Here is a 14,357-nt window from a genome sequence, read left to right on the forward strand (position 1 = left end):
TAGGTTTTAAAACCAAAATGTTAACACTGGATTAAGTTTTATACTCAACGTATTTTACTTAAAAGTATTATAAAGTGGTACCTTTTGTATGATTTATGTTCTTTTCTATCTTAGGAGTACTGAATCAATCTCTCTCAATGAATACTTTGAACTTCATCTTCTAGAAAGTGCTTTCTTTTTTATTTCCTAGTCAATGACTGAATTAATTCACCTCTATTCAACCTTTGTAGAGAATGAGAAAAATTCGAGTGGTTCCTTGTGTCTTCAAACCCTAGAATATGGTCTAGCACCAAACGCGGAGTGTAGAGACCTAATCTAGTGCAGTCCAACTGGAACACTGGAATCTACATATGTTCTGCTGCATGTCCTCTGCACTGGCTTTTAAAACCCTACAGAACACCAAGAGGTAGGACAGGACTGCAAAAGGAAAGCCTAAAACAATGACCTTACCAGCATTTGGTACAACATATGTGCCATACCACCGCTGGGTTGGGCCTATGCATGGAGAGCACAATAGCAAAAAATTCATGGTATTGTTGTAGAACCAGCTAAGGTAGGATAATTACAAGCAGGACCATAAGGAATATTTGAGAACTCCCAGAAGAGTGGCAAAACAAAGGGAATAGCTCTGAACTCCCAAGAAACAGCAGCTTGGCAACCATCGAAAGAAAAATGGTTGCTTTTTTGAACAAAGTCAACTGTGGATGAAAGGGGCATAAACATTGACATACTTTTCAAGTAACATCTGGGGAGACAAAACAAATAAGAATATTTCACATCTGCAGAGTGTGTAGAGAAAGGTCAGTTACTACTGGCCTCGACAACAAAACAGAAGAGCAATATATGGGTATTTCAGTTCAAACTAAAGAAAGAACTGACTCAAAGCCACAGTGCAAAGGGAACTACATGTCATGTTTGTAAAGTAATGCTATTTGAACGAATTCTGACAAAGGATCTGCTCATTTCCCATTTTACCATTCTGTGGGGAAGCGAAAGAATGCATTCAAAATACTTTCTTTAAGAAGATATCCAAAGTTTCCACATAAGAAGTGAAATACTATCATTTTGGAAGAATCTACATTTCTTTAAAAATTTTCAGAATGCTTTGAAAGATATAAGGAAATGAAATTCCCCAGTGTAACACAAGTGAACACGTAAGCAAAAAAATGCTAAAATAGGTATCTTTTGCTTCTTGGAATAATGCTGTCTTTGTGGCAAAATGAAGCCAAAGCACACATCTTTGACAGTCAAGTCCTTTCTCAAGCTCCTTCCTGAACTTCAAATATAGTAAAGCTTCCTTTCCACCTATCCCTTCCAAACCATGCTGGAGCCATGCTGCCCTCCCACACACCTGCAAACACACACACACACACACACAGAAGGGAGTGACTCTTACCAGACCGTCACAGTTGCTAATGGCAACAAAGGTTCCTGGAATGTCCATGATGTCACCAACATAAGCACAGTTAGTCTGCAAAAGCTCTGTTTTCCAGATTCTTTCTGAAGCATTTCCTGATTGATGATCATCAGTGGGGTCAGTTATATTCTCTGACACCAGATCTGTCTCGTGCCATTCCACAACAGCCCCAGGAGCAACCAGCTGAGTGTTGGGCCTTAGTCGCAGATGAAAATCTCTTCCAAACGCGGAGATGTTAAAGAACAATTGCTCAGAGTCGGAAGACACGTCCCTCGGTGACCTCCTTTTGTGAGTTGCAGAAAGAATATGGGAGAGATAGTGTCCTTCAAAATTTGTGCTGACTGGAGTCACCAGCTCATACTCACTCTGGTTCTGTATTGGTAAATCTGTGGGGTAAAAAATAGAATTGTAGAACCCTGTGTGACAAGAGAACACAGGAGGATCTGACATAAAGTGCCCCACCTCAGAAGGCTGTACATCAACTTGCATCATAAATATATTCCTGAGCCATCTCATTAAGTATGAAATTTTGAGAACTTGGATCATTTCTCAACTATACTTAGGTAACTCTGGGTTCCATCAATGGTTTTCTTTTTTAAAAATGTACTACAATGTGAATATTCATACCTCATTTATATGTTTGAGACTATGAATATAATAAGTTTCCATAAATGATATCTGGTTTGCTTACAATCAAAACATGATCTCAGCTCACTTATTATGGGCATAATTGACACCTGCTACAATTTTTTAACAAAGTTGTTATTATGTAAAAAAATTTTTTTGATTGTTTAATTTTTTTCCCTGTAAAAATCCTAGAATATATACTCATTATAATAGCCACTTTATGTTGCATTTATGGTTGGCCTATAATTTTATACACTGTAGTTTATAGTGCTGTAGTTTATACATAATTTTACCATCATAACAAACCTAACAATCACACCTCACAGGTAAGGAAACTGAGATTCAGGAAGTATGTACCCAAGATCATGTAACTGTGAAGCCTGGATATCAATCCAAGTTATACTCCAAAGCCCATACACTCCTTCTACTCCACTGAGCTGTGCCCCAGAGATCACAGAACATTTGCAGAAAACAAGGAGAATGGGTAAAAGAAAAGCAGAAATCATAATCTATAAATTAAATATGTAGATGTTGGTCAGTTAAGAGCAAATGGCAATGCCATTTGGCAACAAATTCCACACATGGGGGGCGCCTGGGTGGCTCACATGGGGCGCCTGGGTGGCTCAGTGGGTTAAGCCGCTGCCTTCGGCTCAGGTCATGATCTCAGGGTCCTGGGATCGAGTCCCGCATCGGGCTCTCTGCTCAGCAGGGAGCCTGCTTCCTTCTCTCTCTCTCTCTCTGCCTGCCTCTCAGTGTACTTGTAATTTCTCTCTGTCAAATAAATAAATAAAATCTTTAAAATAAAAAAAAAAAAAAAAAACAAATTCCACACATGGGATAGGTTCTCATTTTAATATTTATGTCTGCTTGGAACCCGCCTTGCATGATGCGTGGCCAGCTACAGGTTAAACTCAATGGCACAACTAATTCCCCTCGTTTAGCCAAATATACTATGTCTGTTAAAATGCAGACACCCTGGGGAAAGATAACTCATTGAATAAACCATTTATCCCTTATTAGAAATAATTTGGAAGCAAGACAGTGGATCCTGGAGAAGGACATGAGGGGAAGGATGAGAAAAGGACACAAGCAAAATCTGTAACAGAAATTTAAAAATCCCCCACCTTCATGATTCTAACCTAAGACTAGTCCTGCAGTATGTAAAAGGACCCTAAAAATTCCATGACCTACGAATATCTCTCGCCTAGAGCAATCACGTGTACATCATCCAACAAATCAAAGTGTAAGACTCATAACTGAACTATAACATTGCTGATCTTAAAGTAACCTTATCGAATATGTTCATTCTGTTCCTGCTTTTTAAATATTTCAAACAGTGTATAAAATATCAGAAGACAAAGGAAGGCATTTTACAACTTGGAAATTCTCTGAATGCATGCTTGATATCATTATGCCATTTAGAATGCTCGATGTATTTAAACAAAATACCCTTTTTTACTAAATGCACAGATCAAATAGTTACTAGGCAGAGGAGTGAGAACTGTTGCCTCCCAGAGTAAAGTGAAGCCTGACTCCAACCCTGGGAGGAGAAACAGAGGCACGATACTTGCTTTGTGAGTTCTCTGGACCAGAGTCAAGGACCCACACTAGGCATCAGCATTAAGCACAGATGCAAAGATGTCGTCTCTCTTACAGCTTAATCCCTGGGGAATACTTTTGTAGCTTCTGGCTTATAGAAAGAACTCGAAATTTTAAGGCATGATCTCGAGTGTTGCAGGAGCAGAATGATGGAGGGACAGCTCTCCACAGTAAGGGGTGAATCAGCTCTCGGATGTAGACTGACAAAGCCTAACCCCAACTAAGTACAAACTCCTTACGGACAAGAAACTCCCCCACTCAGCTTGGTATTTCCAATATCATCTAATACAAGATTTTGTACACGCCACGGTCTCTTGTCAGTAGGATTTGTCTAAGTTAGTAACGCAGGTAACCGGAGAACCTTTGCTTTGCGCATGCTGCACACACTGACTTAGAAAATATCCTACCAGAGGGCCAAGGGCTTCTGGCTGCACCAGTAATCCCACTTATAACTCTTTCTCTAACAATTCATTCACTGTTTCAAAGGAAGGAGATTTCCCATCTCCACCAAAGGAAATTCACACGCCCAAAGTCTAGACAATATACTGATGCCTGGATTAAGTTACTAGAGAACTAGAAAATTCAGGAAGAATGCAAGCAGACTCCTCCACACCCAGGAGGACACCCAGAGCCTCAGGCTTACAGCACAATGTGCATCCTAGATTCTCTGGGACAGTTCCATTTTTCCACTGTCAGACAGTATGTTCTGCATTTTTATACAAAATAAAGATGGCATATTTCTACAGAGCTTGGTCTTCTCTGATGCTAAATAAGAAGTCCTTCCTAAAATGTACACATAAGACACACTGCTGAAATTAACCCCAGAATGAGTGATTTTCCAATTAGGAATTACTGTAACCAAAGGAAAAGATGCAGTTAGTAACCCCTCAGGCTGCCACCCCCCTGGGCAGTAGTTAGCAGAACTGACAAAGGAGCTACCAGGACACCTGCCACTTATTGGCATGATAAATGCTGGGCACTGTGCTTTGTGATCAAGAATATACCATCTCTACAGCACCCGAGTAGCTCAGTCGGTTAAGTGTCTGCCTTTGGCTCTGGTCATGATCCCAGGGTCCTGAGATCGAGCCCCGAGTCTGGCGCCCTGCTACCAGGGAGCCTAACTCCTCCCTCCCTTTATCCTGCTACCCCTGCTTGTATTCTCTAACTCTCTCTCTCTCTGTCAAATAAATAAATAAAATATTTTAAATATATATACCATCACTAATTCTCACAGCAATCGCAGCAAGTGGGTGTTATCCCTAGTTTATCAATGAAAAGGCAGGCCTAGGAGGCCTCACACATTGCAAGCAAGAAGCCAAGGGGAAAATTCAATTTTTATCATTTTGACACTGAGGACCATGCTGCTATGCTCTTATTCACTTCAAAATGGATAGAACATCTTGCTGTCGATTTCTAATTTAAGATCTGACTTATAAAGGAAAACTAACACAAGAATGACCATGTTCGGTCTACCCGCAGCTAGACAACCAATATTGCCTCCAGTATAGTTTCGAAAATTTCTGTAAAAGGCTCTTAAATTGGGAAGGCTCTTAAATTTGCTCTTTGGAAAGCAAAAAGAAAGGTGGGAGAGGGTGGCGGGGAAAGCTCACCGCCATCAAAAGTATTTTCATCTCAGATTACAATCATACAAGCAAATTAAATTATACCAGCGGTAAGTTACTGTATTCAGACATGACAAACTTCACAGGTCCAAATCCTTCCACAAAGCAGGACAGCCTGTGGATAAGGAAGGAACTGCACCATTAGAAAGCAGTAAGTTAAGTCAGTGCATGACCCTGACCAAGTTCTTCAGTTTCCCTCAGGTTCAGTGTCCTCAGTTGTTAACTGGAAGCTAGAAATACTTCCCACTTCATAGGTCTAGTGAGAGGTTTAAATGAGATTATGCAGAGGATGCAATAAATGTGAGTTATTGAAACCTTCAATGCAAGTTAGCTACTCATTCAAAGACTGCCAATGTGCAATTTTAAGATTCGAAACTGTATAACCACCAGCAGAGATGGCCGAAGGGCCACGGCAATTCGTATATAAAGGTTTTCGTGGGCCATAAATTCTACAAGCACAAATGGCTGGAGCCACCATAAAGCCACACTGCGGTCACTGAGTCACCTGAACAGGACTCCGATGCAGTGAAGCTCCCACCCCTGACTGGCGTCTGTGCACACGTGGTCCATCTTCCTCCAGGCGCTACGGAGAAGCTGCCTGTGGTCTTACCTAGGAGCAAACTCTCCACTCGTGCACCTTATCCTAACCCCTCTGGCCTCTGCAAGAGCTGCCTCTGCAACTGTCTCTCCTCTTTCCGTATCCGTTTCCCCACATCACTAGATCATTCCCACCGACAAATAAACAAGCTGCCCTCTTATCTCCCATCCTTAATAAAAATCCTCTGACGTCACATCCCACTCCGGCTAATACCCCATCACTTCATGACCCTTTATAGCAAAATGCTCCAAAAGGTTGACTACCAGAGATGTCTCCAATTCCTCTCTTCCCACTCTTGCTCCTTCTCGAGCCTGATCCAATCAGGCTCTTGAGGTCACTAGAGACCCCATGTGGCTGAAACCAATGGTCCACACGCCCGCTCCTTCCTTGCTGCTTCAGCAGATTCTGGCCCAGCTTATTTCTCCTTCCTTCTTGAAATAAGTTCTCTACCCAGCTTCCAGAACATTGCCCTTGTGGCTCTCCTCCTTCCCCGTGATCTCTCCTCCTCCTTCTCCCTTCCTCGCATCCCTTGGTTTCTGCAACTTGCATACACGGCCGAGCCACAGGACCTGGTCCATGGACTCCTGTCTCCTGCATTTACCCTCTGCAGGATGGTAAGTTCATCCCATGAGTTTGAGTGTCTTTACCATCTTTTATCTCTGGCCCCGGCTTCCTCCACGGGCTCCTCTCTTGTCAACTCCATTGTCTTCCCAGGTGGACGTTCCCTAAGCCCTCCAACTTAACATTCCCAGAAGTAAACTTCCTCTCTCCCTGCTCTAAGGTCAGTAACTGGCAAGGCTATCCTCCTAGCCACTCAGACCCAACACCTGGCTAAACCACCCTTGACTCTTGTCACATCACAAATCAAATCTTCCAACAAATTCTATTGACTCAGCCTTCAAAGATGCCACCAAACAGTGACCTCAGCTCACCACCAGCCCGGCCACTGCCCTGGTCCAAACCAGGGGTCCCAGTTTTTATTGAGCCCCATACCTGTTCTTGCTTCTGCTCCTCCACTTTATAAATTATCCTCAAAATAGAGCCAGAGTAGTTACAGTGACAGGTCAACCCCTTGTTCTTCTCCTCAAAACCCATCCCAGAGTGAAATGGGTTTGCTCTGTCCCACAGCCTGGTACTGAGAATTCTCACATCTCCAGGCCGCTGGGATGGCTTTCCTCTGGGATCTCCTCCTCAGTTCCTTCAGGTGTTGCTTTACTGTGAGCCTCTCTCATTGAGCTCAGTCCTGACCAGCTTCCATCTCATCACTCTATCCTCTTTCTGCATTTTATTTTTCCCCACAAAACTTACCACTCACTCTGACACACCCTAAATTATACTTATGTGTACTTATTGTTCCTTCCACTAGCGTATAAGCTCCAGGAGGGCACAGATTTTTATCCGTTCTCTTTCTACCGCTCGCCAATGCCTAAAATAGAACCTGAAGGAATGAATGGATGAGAGCAGACTGAGCCCAAGGGTGTATCTAAAATTAGAATGTGGGGGCCTGGGTGGCTCAGTGGGTTAAGCCTCTGCCTTTGGCTCAGATCCTGATTTCAGGGTCCTGGGATCGAGCCCTGCATGGGGCTCTCTGCTCAACGGGGAGCCTGCTTCCCCCCACTCTCTCCCTCTGCCTGCCTCTGCCTACTTGTGACCTCTATCAAATGAACAAACAAATAAATAAATAAAATTAGAATGCACCATCTTTTCCCCAAAGAACAATTTAATCACCAAGCAATCAAAGACAGCTAACTAGACAAGTTGTCTATACCTCTACAACCAGAATTTTGCTTGCAAAAGTTGTTTCTACTTCTCACAGCTCTCGCTGACCAGTAATTCAAACATTTCATAGTATCTAGGTCTTAGATTTAAGCTACTAAGAACCAGAAAGTGGATCTGGTCATTAAAACAGATCTCCTGGAATGCAGACACAGAGCCCCTCACAGTTAGAAACAAGTAACAGGAAACCAACCCCATTCTGCTATTCCTTTAGATATTCATAGAATATCTATAAAGGTCAAAAATAAAAATGACCTTGAAAACCATCTAATCTTTGCCTATTTCTTACAATGAAGGCACCTCAAGTAGATGTTTTTTGAGTTTTTTGTTTTTGTTTTTTGTTTTTTTAAGTTAGAGGTGGAAAGCCTTTAACCTGCTCCTGCTCTCTGTGAAGAAAGATTTTTCTCTGACTCTCCTGGGCCCCTCCATCTCTTAGCTCACCCTTTTCCCAGTTAAAGAAGAGTGACGTCTGTGATTGCTAAGTCTAGGAAAAATAAGAAGTTTGCAAAGCTCAGCACCTCCCTCCCCATTCTTCCTCCTCGGAAGGATCCTGAAAAGGAGCACAGGTTGTCCTTCACATCATAGGGCAAAAGCCCTGCCCTAGCCCAGCAGACCCTGTCAGACGCCGCCTGGGGTACGTACTTCCTATCAAAGTGAGAGCCTCCTGTTCCCCTGGCCTTGTTTGTAAAGGATATATTTACTACATCTTTATATCTGCTATTTCTAACTTGTTCCCTCAAGCAAGTGAGAGAGCTGTGTTTTCATTCAAGATTTCCTCAGAAACTCAAACTACCTTTAAGAAAAAGTATCATCGTATCTCCTCTGGATGACAATACTAACAAGTCTCCTTGTCAGAGAATTCTCTAGAATCCTCATTTGAGAGTTGAACTTAAAGCGTCTTCCTCCTTGGGTTGAATCAAAGAGACACATTCTTGTAGGGGAGAGAGAGAGAGAGTGTGTGTGTGTTTGTGAGAGATGTGTATACATCTGTATATATACATACTAATATTAAAAATAATCTACATCTAAGTATTTGAGGAGGCAATGTTTTATGTTTCCATATACTTAAAGACCTTGTGGCTGATCAGACTTTGCATTTTAACATCAACGCCGTTAGAATTTTCTCACAGTTTCAAAATTGTAACCATTTCTGAGACTTTGGGCCCTTTTTCACATGTCGGTGTACTTGCACATAACAGGCCCTCTCTAAATACACGTTGAAAGAAAAAAAGGAACTTCCCTCACACTGAAATTTGAACATGGCAGTTCTTTGCCTAGAATAATGTGCCCTACATTCTCTTCACCCCTAAAATATCTCAACCAAAACTCTCATTTTCACTTAAACATTCAGCTTGCCTTCCAGCTTTCACCATTTCTGTTCATGACGCGTTGATTCTCCCAAAGCCCCAGGCTAGGAAACGAACCTTGTATCCATTTCCCGCCCCCCATTTACCATCATTCACGTCCTACTGTTTTCTCCTTAGAAATTTCTGTCCAACTAATCCCATTTCTTCAGATTGCTTCAAGTCTTCGTCACCACACACCGCCAACCTCGAAGTGCCAAGTCCAAACTCCCCAACATCATTTCTCACTACCAAATACTGTATAAATTGTAAAAATATTATCTGAATTACTGCCAGGAAAACTGTTTCAAAGTCCCACATGTAAAATGCCTTAATTCTGCCACTTGCTACCTCTGTGATTTTGGCCACTTAAGACCTCCATGTCAGTACCCATCTGTAAAACGAGGGTAATAGTATTTAACTCACAGACTTGTAAAAATGAACTGACCTAATCCAAAGTGTTTAGGACACTATTTGGCACATAGGAAGGGTTCGATAAATGTTAGGTGTTGGTATTACTAGGTTATTCTCTCTGAATAGTTTCAGTGGCTCATCATCACTTCAGGATAAAACAGACTCAGAAAACTGAGAGCTTTTTCCATGTTAGACATGGAAATAACCTTAAAGACCTCTACTAATCAAATCCTCTCTCTTCACAAATAACGAGCTGAAACTCGCAGACCAGATAACTGAACCCAAATCAAAACTAAACTGTCATTTAAGGCCCTCCACGCTCTGTCAGCTAACTTCTTTGCAATATCATTTCTCATTTTGGCCTACTGGAACATTCTAATGGGTTGCCTAGACCCAACTTAATCCCGTCTGTCCTCCAAGTCCTACTCTACCGTTCGCCCCCAGGGAAAGGACTGCTGCTTTCTCTCCATCTGTACAATTCCAACCTGGCCTGTGGGACCTGTCTCAAGCCCCATCTCTCCCAGAGTACACACCTTGTCCAGAGCACACCCCTGCTGGTCTAAGCCTCTTAGATCTCACCGTCATGCATTACCTGTATTAAGTTCTAAAAATCTCTATGGGAGAAAACTTATATGCTTGCTTCTGTCTTTTCAGAGATTTTAAGCGCTTTGGGATGAAGGTGTGGTATCTTAACTATGTTTAAGTGTTCCCTGCATACAGCAGTCTTTGGGGGAAAAAAAAAATCAATGGCAGTTTTTGGAAGTGGGGTTCTTGAGGGGGAATGTTTTCATAGTATGCCCCTGTGGCCCAAGCTCTGAGATCATCTTAATTCCTTCACACATTCAGTGTCCAAAGCTCACAACTGGGACAGGCAGCTTGGTATCCATCTAGTATGTTGTGCAGTGATACCCAAATGTCTCCCAGAGGTTACCAGATATCCCCAACACGTTACAAAGACCACACTATAGAATAGTAAGAGAACAGAATCACTAAGACTTCAAGGGACTACGGTACAAAGCTCACACACATCACAGCAACCGTTAGTTGATCTAACGAAGCCCAAAGCTACTCCTGGCACAGACGATATTGGAACACTTTGATTAATGCAATAGGGCTTGAGTTCCCAAGCAAGGAAGGGAGACGGTGGGGTACGGCAGTTGATTACCCAAGGTCTGGAGTCAGTACTGCGCTTAAATTCTGATTTCAGAGTGATGTGCATTTTGGCCTCTGCAAGCAAATTATCAAAATTAAAGCTGAGAGGTTGTAAAAGGAGGATACTAATGGATTCAAACAAGGTAAGGCACATAAAAGACTTAGTTCATCTTGTAACAATATAAAAAAAGAAAAATTAGCTGAGCTTATTATCGCCTTGACCATTCCCATCCAGGTGGAGCTACAGAAGATTCCTTCCACGTCCCAGCACCTCTCAGGCCTCTCGTATCTCCACTCCCACCCCAGTCTGGTGTTTCTAACCAGAAGGGATCTTCAGCTCCATGCCAACCGAGGGCCTGAAGGCCAGGCCAGCCGAAACAACCCGTACTCTCTTACCCCACCCAGACACGGAGATTCTCTCCCAAGAATTGGTTGATGACTATAAAGAGAGAGTTTACACAGGCAATTTCCTTTCTCAGGTACAAATCTCAGCATGCAACAATCTGGCCACAAGAAGGAAAGCAAATAAGCATTTTCAAGATCTGCTAAAGAAGCAGCTCCAACAACAACATTTCCAAATCCTTTGCCGAGGGCAGGAGAATGAGTTTCATCGGAAATGACAGGAGCCAGCTGCTCCAGGAAAAATGTGAGCAAGGTGACAAGTGGACATTAAGGAAGACATCACACGCTGAGGGCTTCCCAAGGCTATACACACCAAGGAAGACGGGGACGCATCTTCACCGAGAGGCAGTTAAAAGTTCGTTGTGACACGTGCTGAACTTCTGAACACAGCCAAAGTCTTTTTCCTCACTTCATCTCCTCTAGGCTCTTATCACCACAAGGCAGAGAACCTCTTTGAAGTCTTTTACTTTAATTGCAAACCTACTCTCAGACTCAAAGATTTCTCATCAAGCTCTTTGAGAAAAAAGAGAGAAAGCCTTTTTTTTTTTTCCCCTCATTAAGAAAGAAAAAATAGTTGTGAACTTAAAAATTCTTCACATTTTTTTAAATCTGGCTTTTTCATAAATATTTGTTGCAATTGCACAATGTTTACATTCAAGACAGTCACTTAGGAAAGAACAACACATTCCTTAGTGTTCCGGGTCATGAAATCAGGTAAAAGAAGATCTTTCAAGAAAAAAAAAGAAAAGAAGAAGAAAAATGTCCAAGTATTTTCTTTGTTTGCTACATTTTTTTAAATTTTATTTATTTATTTGACAGAGACACAGTGAGAGAGGGAACACAAGCAGGGGGAGTGGGAGAAGGAGAAGCAGGCTTCCTGCTGAGCAGGGAGCCCGATGTGGGGCTCGATCCCAGGACCCTGAGATCATGACCTGAACCAAAGGCAAACACCTAATGACTGAGCCACCCAGGTGCCCTGTTTGCCACATATTAAAATGATCAAGTAATCAATAACAGAAGAAGAAGGAGAGAAGATATATTTTTTTTAATGTGAGGCTCCATTGTCAAAATGTTAACATTCAATCTCAGTTTTTAAAGAAGCACATCTAATGGTTATATTTATCATCCCTGGAAGTTTTATAAACTCAGGAGCTATATTAGACATTCTATAAATTAATATTTCTCATACACCTCACAATTTTTTGATGGATAATACTTTTAAAGATGAATATTGAGCCCAGAATTTAAAGCCAGGAAAACAACCATTTGTCCCCAGGGCCAAAGGCTGAGGAAAATATGACAGATAAGAAACGCAAGCAGCATTTTTAAAGATTTCCACAGAAACTGACTTGTGGTGATTATACTTCCCAAATCTAAAATAGTCTTGCTCACAATATAACAAAGGTATGAGAGACTAGGACAGTCCACTAGGCCACTGTTTCAGCTTCCTATCGCTGCCATAACAAACTGCCACAAACGCGGCGACTTCAAACAATAATCATTTATTATCCTACAGTTCTGGAGGTCTGAAGTCTGAACTAGGTCACAGGGGCTAAAATCAAGGGGTCAGCGGGGCTGCATGTCTTCAAGAAGCTCTGGGAATAATCTGTTTCCTTGACTTCTCGAACTTCCAGAGGCCACACACGTTCCTTAACTCCTGGGTCCCTGCCTTCGTCTTCAAAACCAGAAACATCAGACCAAGTCTTTTCTAATGCTGCCATCTCTCTAGTTTTGTCTCTTTGTCTCCCTCTTTTATTTACGAGGACAGACCTCAGAAAATCCAGGGTCATCTCCCTATTTAAAGACCAGTCGATTAGCAACCTTAATTCCATGTGCAAACTTAACTGCTCTTGTTCATATAACAGAACATACTCATGAGTTCCAGGGATTCGGATGCAGACCCCTTGAGGGGGGGCATTATTCTACCTACCCCGCTGCCCATTCCCGAGCAGTGTGCTGGGGCGCCCTCAGGCCACGGCATTAATACTCCTGTGCTCCCTGGCATCCGTCCTCCTTTTTCCTTAACTGCGCCCCAGTGTGCCCTCAGGTTAACCATCCTGCATTCTTCTCAGTCCCCGTAAATCAAGAGTGAAATATCTCAATCCAGGCCACTCAGAGCACTGCATCCCCTGACCACAGCGAATGGTTCCTGGATAAGCTTATGACTCAAGCCAAGTAGCCAATCAACCTCACTCCCCAAGGCGGAAGTCCGGCGGTGGGGGGCTATCAAAAAACAAGTGCTGGGGCACCTGGGTGGCTCAGTGGGTTAAGCCTCTGCCTTCGGCTCAGGTCATGATCCCAAGGTCCTGGGATAGAGCCCCGCATGGGGCTCTCTGCTCGGCAGGGAACCTGCTTCCCTCTCTCTCTCTGCCTGCCTCTCTGCCTACTTGTGATCTCTCTCTGTCAAATAAATTAAAAAAAAAAAAAAGTGCTCTATCTAGTGGGGTGAAAGGCAGAATGAAAGCCTAGAAATGCTGGTGACAATACCAGCCACAGCCTGAGGGGCCACCAATCATATCCTGATAAAGAAATAGAACCAACGCAGGAAAATGAGAAGGAAAGAAGAGTTGGGGGAGGAGAGGGAAGGATTTCTGACATTGTTTGAGCCCCTGGGGTTCAGCTATACCTGACTCCGATCGCCTGATCAATTTCGTCGTCCTTAACAAGTATCAACTGGGTTCGTGTTCTTTGCATCCAAAGGAGTCATGATCAATACAGGAACTTTCTCTCAATGGAACTGGAAAGACTTTCCGTAAACAAGATGAAAAGAATAAAGAATTCTGTCCAGTACACAAGAAATAAAGTTGGCATGGAGTCTGTATGCAGAGTTGTTCTGCACAGTTCATTCCTTACCCAACTGCCCCCTGTGCTACCATATTCCAATGAGTTAAGCAATACTATATTGAGATATCAACATTCAGATAATACATGAAAATAGACCTCTCAAAGAGCTGTCACATGGCGAGCTGAGTGGCTGGAGAGTTTACAAGTCCTTGACACAGTAAATTAAGGTTCCTGGAAATTCATAGTGGTCGGCAGACCTACCAAAAATGTACGGATTAGAATGGGGTGGCTCTCACTGAGTGAAAGTGCTTTTTTAAAAAGCACAAGACTAAGATATACTACTAATAATAGCTACTATCCATTATCCTAGCTTGCCTCCCATGTGCCAGCACTCTGTGAATCCTTTACAATTCTATGAACTAAGCAGTAGTAGTATGCCGATGTTCACACGGAAGAAAGAGATGCTGTGAGAGGTTAAAGTCAGCTGGAAAGTAGTAAACTACACAGTGAACAAGGTTCTGTGCCCCTGACCATATAAAGGAAGAATGGCAATGAGTATTAATAGGTCGTCTGTTGGATAGGCTGGTTAGGTTTTAGATTAAGAAATGTAAAAGAGAGATTTT

At 42.6% G+C, this 14,357-nt stretch overlaps 1 protein-coding gene across 2 annotated transcripts in view; it reads right to left on the bottom strand.

Annotated features, from left to right (window-relative positions):
- ADAMTS3 (ADAM metallopeptidase with thrombospondin type 1 motif 3) overlaps positions 1-14,357 on the bottom strand; it is a 253,410-nt gene that overhangs the window by 231,376 nt on the left and 7,677 nt on the right. For both annotated transcript variants that reach the window (XM_032334543.1, XM_032334544.1), the window contains exon 3: positions 1,397-1,803. In XM_032334543.1, the coding sequence (XP_032190434.1) occupies positions 1,397-1,803 (407 nt within the window). The remainder of the gene's footprint in view (positions 1-1,396; positions 1,804-14,357) is intronic.

This window comes from Mustela erminea, chromosome 2 (genome assembly GCF_009829155.1).
Source record: "Mustela erminea isolate mMusErm1 chromosome 2, mMusErm1.Pri, whole genome shotgun sequence".
NCBI lineage: Eukaryota > Metazoa > Chordata > Mammalia > Carnivora > Mustelidae > Mustela > Mustela erminea.